General features: G+C 40.8%; 1 protein-coding gene across 1 annotated transcript in view; it reads left to right on the top strand.

Moving 5' to 3' along the window:
* Positions 1-12,313, top strand: part of LOC149321946 (dedicator of cytokinesis protein 2-like) — a 348,354-nt gene that overhangs the window by 39,242 nt on the left and 296,799 nt on the right. The window contains exon 19 of the mRNA XM_089520310.1: positions 1,712-1,846. Within this exon, the coding sequence (XP_089376436.1) occupies positions 1,712-1,846 (135 nt within the window). The remainder of the gene's footprint in view (positions 1-1,711; positions 1,847-12,313) is intronic.

The following is a 12,313-nucleotide window of genomic DNA, read 5'->3' as shown; positions in this document are numbered from 1 at the left end:
CATTGATGGATTACATGAAGATGACTTTTTCAATAGCAATATTTTATGAGTTTCCATATTGATCTTAGAGAGCTAGACATATAAAGCAGACCTGGCTTTCTGCATTGGTTGGGACTGTGTTGATCTGGGTGTGGAGGAACTTTCTAAAGTTCCATTGCCATGGACCGATCATTATCTGGTGGGGTTTAGACTCATTGGGATTAGAGCCTCTGCAGGGGTGAGGAGCCAATTAAGATGGTCTGCACCAAGAGGCTTATGGATCCAAATGGATTCTTAATGGCTCTTGGAAAGTTCCTTGTGACTGTGACCCCGTCAAAACTCTGGCTGATCTTTGGAATAGGGAAGTGGCCCAGGCAGTGGAAACTGTCATTCTTAAGCATTTGCTGACATGGAGTGGAACCTAGTGAGCCCCCTAGTTCACTAGGGAGCTGGTGGTGATGAAACAAGTGGAAGGAGACTAGAGTGCTGATGGTGAAAAAGTTGGAGCAAATTCAGTTGAACATAGGCCAGAGCCTATAGGAAAACTTACACTGTGAAGTTGAAGAAATCATTCATTTCTACCACCATAGTGTTTGGACAGTGTTATTCAGAAGTGCTCTCTTGTATGGTCAGGGGCCTTTTTACACTCTACTGCACAAGAGCTTAGTGCAAACAACTTAGTAGCTTCTGTTAAGAGTTTGTATGACATTTTGCTGATAAAATTGTTCAGATCCATTCTGATGCAGATGCTGGATGTATTGTTGGCTCCTGCTTGTTGCAGGTTAATGGATGCATTTGAAATTGTGCAGTCTCAGGATGTAGACAGAATTCATGGAGAAGTGAGAACCATCACATGTGCACTGGATTCTTGCCCTTCTTGGTTATAAAAGCAGGCAGAGGGGGACTGGCTAAGTGGGTAACTCAGCCAGTCCCTGAGGAGTGATGTCTCACTGCAGCAAAGCAAAGTTCCACTCTGTGGTGAGGCCCCTACTAAAAAATAAAAACTCTCCCTCAACCCAGCTATACTGAATATCTACTGGCTGTCCTCCAATATTCCTTTATTGCACAAAGTTGTAGAGCATGTGGTGGCCTCCCAGCTCCATTTCAGGCTGGCTTCAGGCCTTGTTATGGGACTGAGAGAGCTTTGGTCACCTCAGTGGATGTCCTACACAGGAAACTGGACAGGGGGAGAGTGTCCCTGTTCGTTTTGCAAAAGAGCACAGAAATCTTTAGAATGGACCCTATGGCAAATGTTGTTTCCACTAAAATTTCCTTGTTTTACCTCATAGGAATGAGCCAGTGATGTTCAGCTACACTTCTAGACCTCATACCCTATCCTTATAATCAGTATCATCACTAACACTGTCCTTGTCAAAATGCTCTGCATGCTGCACAGATTAAATACTGCAGACCTAAGTACCACTGGAATGGACTGCTTGGCTTCAAGAATTCCCAACCCCACACTGTACTTGTAATATTGCTCAGAGCAATGATTATGGCTACTGTCCAAAACTATCCAGTATGATAGATAGAAATAATAACAAGAAACAAAGGTTCATGGTAGTATAGCTCTTTCCTGTTGAAGTGTGTAATATTTGTACTTGAATTACAAAGTAATAAAATAAAGTCTGCCACATTACACCATCTACAACATATATCTATCATTTCACACTCTAGAAATCCAGAGTGGCAAAGTTATTATTATTATTGTAACACATTTTCCTTGTTTCAGGAAACTAATGACAGTCTTGAAGACCTACTTGGATACTTCAAGCAGAGGAGAACAGTGTGAACCTATACTAAGGACCCTGAAAGCCCTGGAATATATCTTCAAGTTCATTGTTCGGTCAAGGACTTTGTTTTCCCAGTAAGTATTAGATTTTTTTTAAATTATTTTTGAAAAAGCACTAAAGTGTAGCAGAAAACAGTGCTGATCTGGAGACATCAGAGTTTGAGATGATCATCCACATCTATTGGTGACATTTTAGCTAAATCTATTGCAAATAGGACTGTTATAACAGCTAAATGGAACCTCCAAGTAGAGAAACAGTGTTATCTGTGATACGTTGTACACATACAAAAACAAACAAAACAAGAGCCATTACCTTCATCTTCTGCCTGTGAGTAGCTTGTAAAAAACAGAAACGTGCACTAGTTAGGTGTTGATCTACCAGAAATCCTCTTTAGGGCCCATATCCTCCTATAAGCATGATGGAAGCCCCATACATAAAACAAACAATTTAGTGGACTACTGTGTGCATTCTGCAGCAGTAGCTCAGCCAGGCAATTGATATTTTGGCTTCTGTGTTCAGAGTGAAGTCCCACTGTATCCAGTGGTGTTTACTACATGTGTATACAACTGCAGTCTAACTGTATTCAAACTTTGACTTTAAAGTACATTTGGTAGAACAGCTTTATTTGTAACATGAACTCAGTATTATATTAAGAATTCCTTGTTGGGACACCTCCTGATTCCTACCTTCTAGTCTTTTCACCATATCTGCCTCTTATGTAGACCTGTATCTTTCAAAAAAAGTATATCAGGGAAGGCAAAGGGTGGTTCACAGACCATGTGCAACCTCAATAACTTTTTAGTGGTTGGTATGAAAAATTATTGGGATCACCATATGTTGACAGGTGACTTTGAAGGCACACTCTCCCAAAACCAAAACTAACAAAAACATAGATATTTCATTACTTCTGTTTTTTTAATTATTTAAACCATTTTTGGCTATTTCCTCCCGCTATGAGTTTGAAGTAAAAACATTGGCCCCTAGTCATACCAAAGTTTTCCACATCTTATGCAGATTCTCTCTTTTAAAAAAACAAAAACAAAACAAAAACTAATCTCTTGGCTCTGCAATCTTGTTTATCTTTAGCAGGTCTTCATGTCTGTGTTGCCTGACCTTTATGGTGATAGAATTGATGGGTGGAAACATTGCCAAGTTGTTTATTTAATTCTTATATAGATTTTTAGGACATTGCTTGGAAAAAAAGATAATTGAATAAGAGTATGTAAGGTCAAAAAGAGAGAGGCTTTATCTGCATACTGAACTTGATGTGTACTTGAAATATTTTTGGAGGAAGCATTCATTTTCTTCTCTTTTCTTTCTTTCTATATTCTGTGACAAAACTGATCCAAAATCCAAAGTGATGCCCTTCAGATATAACGATATAGCTGGGGGTGACAGCAATTGGGATCCAACACATTTGGAGGGTAGTAGTTTGCAGAACCTGGAAGGGCAGATGTGCACAGAGCACGGGAAATAAACAAGATGAACTGGAACTCTTAATACAGCATAATAAATATTATATATTAAGTATCACTGAAACCTGGTGGGATGAGTCTCATGACTCAAATTTAGTAAATGGGGATATAACCTATTTCAGAGAAATAGATCTAGCAAGAAAGGAGGGAGAGTAGCTTTATAAGTTAAGGATGTTTATATTTCTGAAGATAGATCCATGACTTAAATCCAGGAAGCCAGGTTGAAATCATCTGGGTAAGAATTAAGTGGGAAACAAAAGGGATGTCATAGTGGGGGTCTACTACAGACCCCCAAGACAGACTAAGGATATGGATGATGTCTTCCTGGAGAAGTTGAGCACACATTCAGAAAGGAGAGAGTTAGTAGTAACTGATGATTTCAACTATCCTGATATATGTTGGCAGTCAACGTCTGCCAAGAACATCAGGTTCAACAAATTTCTTACCTGACTTGCAGACAATTTCATTGTCCAAAAGGTGGAAGAGGCAACAAGGGGATCAGCTATTTTAGATCTGATCCTATCAGGGATGACCTTGTTAATGGGGTGGAAGTGGTGAGATCCTTAAGTGGGAGTGACCATGCTCTCTTGGAATTTGTCATACAGTGGGAAGGGGAAGCTAAATATAGCCAATCATGTATTCTAGACTTTGAAAAAGCCAGTTTCTGTGAATTTTAGGGAATTATTGGCTATAATTCCATGGACAACAATACTGAAAGAGAAGGAAATTCCAGATGGATGAGTTTCTTAAAAGTGAGATACTAAAGGCACAAACCAAAACTGTTCCAATAAGATGGAAAAATTGGAGGTGTCTAAAGAAACTGGAATGATTAACTAAAGAAATTTCTATTGAGCTAAGTGTTAAAATAACATGTACATGAAATGGAAAAATGGGGAAAACACTAATGAGAAATTCAGGCATATAGCCAGTATATGTAGGGGGAAGTTAAGATAAAGAACAGAATTAATTTAGTCTTGCCAGATTAAAAGCAATAAAAAGGACCTTTAAAGTTATATCTGCAGCAAAAGGAAGAACAAGGATCTGATAGGGTCACTGGAGGGATGTGGAGAAGATGTTTAAGTACTAACCAGGGATAGAGTAAAGGTAGAACTAGTCAATACCTTCTTTGCCTCAGTATTCTCTAAAAAGGAAGATAGTGCACAACCTGAGAAGCCTGGATCAGGTGGTTTAGTTGGTGTAGTGGGGGAAATACAGGACAGAGTAGATCGAGAGGTAGTGCAGGAATATCTTGCTACTCTAGATGAATTCAGGTCTCCAGGGCCAGATGAGCTACATCCAAACAACTGGCAGAGCTTATTTCAGAACCACTGAATTCTTGGAGAACAGGAGAAGATTGGAGGAGGGCAAATGTCCCCATCTTCAAAAAGTCAAAAAGAGGACCAAAATAATTATTGCCCAGTCAGCCGGACATCAATATCTGGAAAGATTCTAGAGCAGATAATTAAACAGATGGCTTGTAATTACTGTACTTAGAAAACAATGCTGTGATCACTAAGAGTCAACACAGGATTCTCAAAAACAAGTCATGCCAGACTAATCTGATATCTTTTTTTTAATATACAAGCTTGAGTTACAAGCTTGATAGATGAAGGGAATGCTGTGGATGTAGCATATCTTGATTTCAGTAAGGCTTTTGATAAAGTTTCCCATGATATTCTTGAAAATAACCTAGTAAAATGTGGCCTAGACAGTGCTACTGTTAGGTGGATTAGTAATTGGCTGACTGACTGAACCCAAAGGGTGTTCACCAATGGCTTCCCTTCATCCTGTAGAGAGGGGACTAGTGGGGTGCCACCAGGATCTGTACTGGGCCTTGTGCTAGCCAACATCTTTATCAATGACTTGTAGACCACAAGCTGAACACAAGTCAGCAATATGATGTAGCAGCCAAAAAAAGCCAATTTGATTTTGGGTTGCATCAACAAGCATATAGTGTCTAGGGAAGTGATAACACCACTGTATTCTAATATGATAGTCATGTTTAAATTGGAAGAGGCTTGTTTTCTATGGCTTCAAAGACTGGGGCAAGGAGCAGTGGATTCAAACTACAGGAAAAGAGTTTCCACCAAAATCTTAGGACAAACTTCCTGATGATCAGAGCTGTTTGACAGTAGAATATGCTGTTTTGGAGTGTGGTGGATTCTCCCTCTTTGGAGGTTTTTAAACAAAGGCTTGATGGCCATCTGTTGGGGGCACTTCCTGCTTGGCATAATAATCAGTTCCCCATGCAGCCCCCAAATCTGTCTCGAACTGTTGAAGGTATACTGAGGAGGATATGGTGAACTGATGTGGTGGGTGAACATAAGGAGGAATTCCTATTACAGAACATTCTATTGCTTGTCACCCAGGATTTATCCTGCCTATGAGGCGCAGTTAGTTTTTGGCATCCTTCCTTAAAAAAGTTGTCCTTCCCAGCATAAACACAGATTAAGAAAGTTCTTTCATTTTAAATATACACATAGTTTCTCATGCAGAATGTAAGATGAGAAAGCTAAGGAATGAACAACTAGTGATTTCTGGATATTTGTGTAATAATACTGTATTATTGGGGGTTTACCAGTCAGGCTGTTGTTCTGTTCCCAAATTTACAGAGAATGCAAAACTCAAGGGGGACTGTATATCCAATACTTTATTGTTCAAGTAGCCAAACTGGATGGATGTTGTCTTATTGTGACAGTGAGCTCAGATTCTCAAATGGTGGCAGTACTACTGGAAAGGCTTAGAAGGACAAACAGCTCTCTTCTGAGATACAGTAGATGAAGACCAGTGGAAGATGAGATAGTATAAAGGTAGCATTAAACAAAACATGATATCTGATGCGGTGGCACAGTCTGCTGCAGACTCTTTCAGACCATGCTGCCTATAAACACACTAAGAACACTTGGAAAATAGTCTCTCCTGTTTTGCAGGACAGAAATTCAGCACAATTTTATAATACTGTACAATAGTCTCTCCTAGCTTTAACTGTTTTCTTCAAAACCAGCACATTACTGTTGCCAAATTGGTCCAGAGAGAAGAAGAAAGTCTTAGAATCCAATAAATGTGTAAGCAGCATGTACATTTAATTTCAAGAAGTAGTGCTGGATTTGGAACAGTGCTTACCTTCACATCTACGATAGTAAAGACCATTATGTCTGGGGTAAGTGGGGAATTTGAGGCTTGCTGTTTATCGTAAAGGCACCAGATCCTGTCAGATCTTGAAAGCTAAGCAGAGTCAGCCCTGGTTAGTACTTGGATGTGAGACCACAAATGAAAACCAGATGCTCTAGGCTGTATTTTCAGAGGAAGGAACTGGCAAAACATCTGAGTATTTCTTGTCTAATAAAACACTAGGAAATTCAGTGTGGCCCCATAAGTCTACAGGTGACATGAAGGAATATGTGCGCGCACACACACACACACACACACATTTTATTTTCTAAATGCATTTTTTAAAATAATGTAATTGGGTATTCACATATGAAAAAATGACAGAAGGAAGGATGGATAGATAGTTCTGAGAACATAGCAGAAGTTTCCTTCCTCCCCAGTAAATAGTAAAATAAGACTGTCAGCTTCCATGTGCAAAGAAACTGCTCTGTTATATACAATGCAATACAGTAAAATAGAAACAGCTCTTCAACTAAGTGGCAATTGGACAACAAATATTGCTTTCAAATGCAAGACCCCATTATGACTATTGTCATTTCATTTCATTTTCATTTAAAAAGAATCAGGAGTCTTCAGATCTGCTATGTCACTCTACAGTTGCTCAGAACACGTGAAAAAATTAGTTCATTATTTTTTTTTCAAAAGTAATCTAAACCTTTTTTTAGTCCAGGTTCAGCATTTCTGCTAGCCAAGTTTCAGTATCTGAAGATCTTTGGCTTTCACACCTTCTCCATCTTATGTGGCTATTAAAGCATCAACTTATTGTAGCCAGTCTTCCTGTAGCTTTCAGAACCCATATGGTTTGAAGAGAATCAATTATTAATGTATTAAAAATTCAAATATATGAAGGGTAGCATCTATGTCCACAGTCACTAGGGCTAAACACACAGACAGGATACAACAGGCCTGTCATATCTTACTTGTGAGTCTGGCCCATTCTCACCCCCAGCACTCACCTTGTCTGGTGTGGCAACAGGCAGGTGATCAGATAATTAGCCACCACCACGCCATGGAGCCACTGTCACGCCCATTGCTGCCACCATTCTCCTTGCAGGCTCTTGTCACAGCCCGCAAGAGTAGAAACAGGGCATCTGGCTTCACCCAAGTGGCCAGGCAGACCTTTTCAACATCACCAGCCATGATTGGGACCTACAAGGAGAACAGTAGTGGTGGCAGCAGGTAACTGGCCCTTAGCCATCTGAACCTCTGGCTTTCCTGGCACAGTTTCTGGCAAACTCCACCAAAAACATCCAGTTATTTAGAACTGGGCTAAAAGATGGTTGGGCTGAAAATGGCATCCAGTCTACCTGTTCCTGCCTAGGGCTGTTGGCCTGTGTCATCTGAACAAGATGATGCCAGGCCAGGGGGAAACAGACCTTTTACGCTATGAGTACAGTTATACAACTGTTATGGTATTGCCTGTTGTGCTATTACTCCACTGTTATACTATTGCCTAGAGCACTGCTGGACTCCAGATAGCACAGCCAAAAAGCTGTGTTATTTGTCAGGGATAGAAACGAATGGGAAGGTGTTTAAGGATGTTTAAAGTGACGAGGTTCTTTGGTAGGGGCTCAGAGGTCCACTAGAGGATTTCAAAATAAATCTTCATATTCCTTTTTTAAAATGCCAAATAGATAAGAAATCCTTGGTGCTAAGTGAATGTTTGTAGTGTCTGCAGTTTTGATGGGCTGTTTCAAGGCCTAAAGATTTTGGAAAGCGTGTTGATTTATATACTCTGCCAAACAGACATTACATGAAACCAAGTGCACGAGACAAGACTAAAATCTCCAGACTAGACTAAAGGTTTCTGTGTTGGAAATCTTCCTTTCACAGAAATATTATCTGCTGCCTCTATCTTTTTTTCTTAAAAAAAAAAAGCTTTCAGGAAATCTACCTTTTTCATTTTAACAGCCTTAGAAAATCAGATTTGCCACAAGACTCTTGTCCTATCCTTTTGGTGTTCAAGCACCATCGTCTAGACATAGTGGAAGCATAAATCCTAGTCAATTCAAAAACTTTAAAGCTTTTTAATTTTAGCTCAGTACAGGGAAGAATATTAATTACACAGTAACTTATTTTTATGTTAAGACTCACATTTCTTTTCTTTTCCTTATTTCCCTGTAGGAAAAGCGCAAATTATTTGAAAGATACTACTTGGTTTGCTGGGACTATTTGACCTTGTGTAGTTGTCACAGTTACAGTACATTTTGTGGTGTCTATTGCTTGCTTGTTAAAAACCTGGAGTTACACTGCAAAATTATACCTATTTCATCCCACTGTAAGGGCCATGGCCCCATCCTATGGAATTCTAGTATTTATAGTTTGGGAGGTGTATTTAGAATTCTCTGCCAGTGAGCACCATCCCAGTTCCCTGAATTACAGCACTGGAGCTCTCTCACTGAACTGAAAATCCCATTCTTGAAAGGGTACTGAAGAAGCCCAGGTTGCATACAGGCTGCCTACTGCCCAGGCATAGGGCAGTGCGATAAGATCCATCTGAGACGGATACCAACTGCATGCAATCTGTGCCTGTTTTTCTCTGCGATAATCTCCTAAATTGCATTTTCCATTTTCTATTACTTTCCTTAATTACTTCTTTATACACCCTGCTCATGTTCATATTCCTTCTAGGCATTTAGACTCTCAAAACCCATGCAAACCAATCTTAGTAACATTTTAAAACAATTTCTTAAATCAATAGACTTTGTTTTATTATCATTTCCTTTACATTAAATCAACTTCAAATAACAAAACCTTTATTGAACTCTTGAATCAATATCATATAATGAAACCCATGATGACATCTTAAATCCAGAAGAGCCAGTCTTTATTTCTTTCTCTTCTACAGTTGTCCCTCTGTATCCACTGTGGTTTGGTTCCTTGACGAAAATCTGTGGATGCTCTATATACAATGGCATAGTAAAATGGTATCCTTTGTATAAAACATCAAAATCAAGCTTTATTTTTTGAATTTCTGTGTATGTGAATACTTTCGAACCATGGTTGATTCAATCCATAGGTGCAGAATCTGTGGATCAGGAGGGTTGGCTGTACTTGAATTCAGTTCTTGGCATTTGATAAATCTCGTCAATTGGACAAAGGGGGTTTCTTTCATCTGCTTACACAGTACTTACTGGGAAAACATTTCTCCATAAAAAAAATTCTTAATTTGATTGTCCCACTCATCCCTCCATATCCCCCCATGTTGGTCAGAATCCTTTCTAAATCATTTTGGATATTACCAACATTCTCCTGATTCACCTTCCAGTCTTCAATAGCCCTTCAGACTACAGACCATCATCTGTGGTTTTATCTTCATACTCCAGGCTGACTTCTCATTTTTCTTCCATTCCATGACTCTTTGCTTCTTCCATTTCCTCCTATAGGAATTCCATTACCCCATCCTCAATCTCCTCCTCCAATCCAAATTTCAGTCTAAATTTCATTCCATAATTCTTAAAGCCATTAATCATCAATTTAATCTCTCACCATAAAGTATACCACGTTATTAACAGAATCCTCTTCCTGGGGTTAGATCTTTGATTTCTTCTAAAAAACCAGAACTTGATATAAGAAAAAAATCCTTTCTCTCTTCAAAATGACTACTCTGATAGAATGTAATAACAATGCAGCACAGTAATTAAGTTCTCATGTTACTCAGGCTGTTTGCAATGAGAATCCTCTTCCAGCCAAAACAATTCTGTATTCTCAAAACAAACCACACTCACTCTTTTAATCTATTTTTACTTACAAAGTATTTATGAAAAAACATAAGTATTCCAGTTTTAGGTGTTTACTTTATAATTGCTCATTGCTATGTCCTTTTCCCACAAAGAATTTTATTTTTCCTTTTATTCACAAATTTACCAAACTTTCTGATGTCAGTTTGCAGTTTGGAAGTAGTTTACCAGTTCCTCTTCTGCGCATTACTATCAAGGGTTAGCTAAAGAGCCAGTGCCATTGTCTCTGAGAACAACTTCACCAGCGTTATCTCCTACCACTGCTGCTATCCAGTAGCACATTCTAGTCTGCCTTCCTACCAAAAAGCTGTCTGCTATGGGTGACCTTACCAGTAGCAACACTAGTCAGCAGGAAGATGAAAGAATGTGCAAATAATATGCTATTGTTTATGAAACATGCTGTATGTTAACATGAGGTTAAATGCATCTACTCCACAATGGTCCAAAACACACTGCAGAAATAATCCAATCTGAGACCACTGTAACTGGCACAGTGCTAGGGGATCCTGGGAATTGTACTTTATTGTGGCACCAGGCTCTCTGACAGAGAAGGCTACATGTCTAACAAAACTACAATTCCCAGAATTCTCTAGCCTTAAGCCAGAGCACTTAGTGATCTCAAACTGGATTATTTCTGCAGTGTGTTTTGGACTAATAAAGGTTTTACTATGGCCAATTTCAAGTTTGTTGGAATGCTTAATACCTATCTCTCCTTCCTGTCCCTCTCCTAACCAAAGGGACCTGAGGGTCACTCCATCCATACCACAAACCCTGACTCTGCTCCTGTGCAATGCCAGGTCTATCAAAAACAAGTCCCACATCATTTATGATCTAATCGAGGATAACAACTGTGACCTGGCTTGCATCACTGAGACCTGGCTTGGGCCTGGAGGGGAAGCTGTGTGGGCCCAGGCCCTACCTGCCGGGTACTCAGTGAAGGACCAGACCAGGTTAGGTGGGCGGGGGGGGGGGTGTCACCTTGATCCATAAGGACACCTTGTCTCTTTCCAGGAACCATGTTCGTCAAACTTCTTATATCGAGTATATTTACCTGACCCTGAAGGCCAGGGACAGCTTAGGGATTTTGTTGGTGTACCGGCCACCTCGTGCGCTAACAGACTCCCTTGACGAACTGACACAGCTGGTCTCGGAGGTACTGTTGGAGTCTCCCAGGCTTCTAGTCCTGGGTGACTTCAACATTCCCTTCGCGGCCAGCTATGTTCCATCCGGTGCGGTTCGTGAATTCATGGATACCATGACTTCCATGGGGCTGTCTCAACTGGTCTCGGGTCCAACGCATTCTGCGGGTAATACGCTCGATATGGTCTTTTGTACGAGCATGGAAAATCCGTGGGCGGAAATAACTAATATTTCCCCCCTGTCATGGACGGATCACTTCCTGGTGGAGGCAAAGATCAAGGCTTCTACCCAGATCCCTCCCGGGGGTGGCGGACCTATTAGAATGGTCCACCCACGAAGGCTGATGGAACCCAAAAGGTTCCAGGAAGCCCTAGAGGGGCTTATGGATGGAAATGACGGCGACTCTGTTGATGTCTTGACCGGTATCTGGGATACCGGTCTCTCTAAGGCTATACACAGTATCGCTCCCAAGCGCCCTCTTAGGCCTGCTTCCAAACGAAAGCCCTGGTATACAGAAGACCTCCGGCACGGAAGCGGGTTCTGCGACGGCTAGAGCACCGCTGGCGGAAACACCAGCGCTTATCTGACAAGACTCTCCTGGACCACCTTTTGGAGGACTACGGAGAGGTGATACGTGCAGCTAAGAACTCGTTCTATGGTGCACGTGTCGCGTCCACGGAGTCGCGTCCGGCAGAGTTGTTCAGGGTAGTGAGGGAGCTAACTCAGCTCCCTCCTGCCCTGAACCAGATCCTTGAACCTTCTAAGGCCTGCTGTGACCATTTTAACAACTTCTTCGCGGATAAAATCTCTCGGATAAGCGAAGGTCTTGAGGCCAGCCTTAGAGCAGAACCTAGAGTAGAGGCATCCAGGGCTTCCGTGAACTTGGTTAGTCTGGATCAGTTTGAGTCTGTCAGTACCGAGGATGTGGACAAGATCCTTGGAAGTGTTAGGAAGACAACATGCTCTCTCGATCCCTGTCCCTCATGGCTAGCGGCACAGGGGGGCCCGGCTGTAA

This window comes from Sceloporus occidentalis, unplaced genomic scaffold (assembly GCF_023333645.1).
Source record: "Sceloporus occidentalis isolate IW3139 unplaced genomic scaffold, rSceOcc1.0.p SCAF_1, whole genome shotgun sequence".
NCBI classification, from domain to species: Eukaryota; Metazoa; Chordata; class Lepidosauria; order Squamata; family Phrynosomatidae; genus Sceloporus; species Sceloporus occidentalis.
The sequence above is the reverse complement of the archived record's forward strand: the minus strand, read 5'-3'. Positions and strand labels throughout refer to the sequence as shown.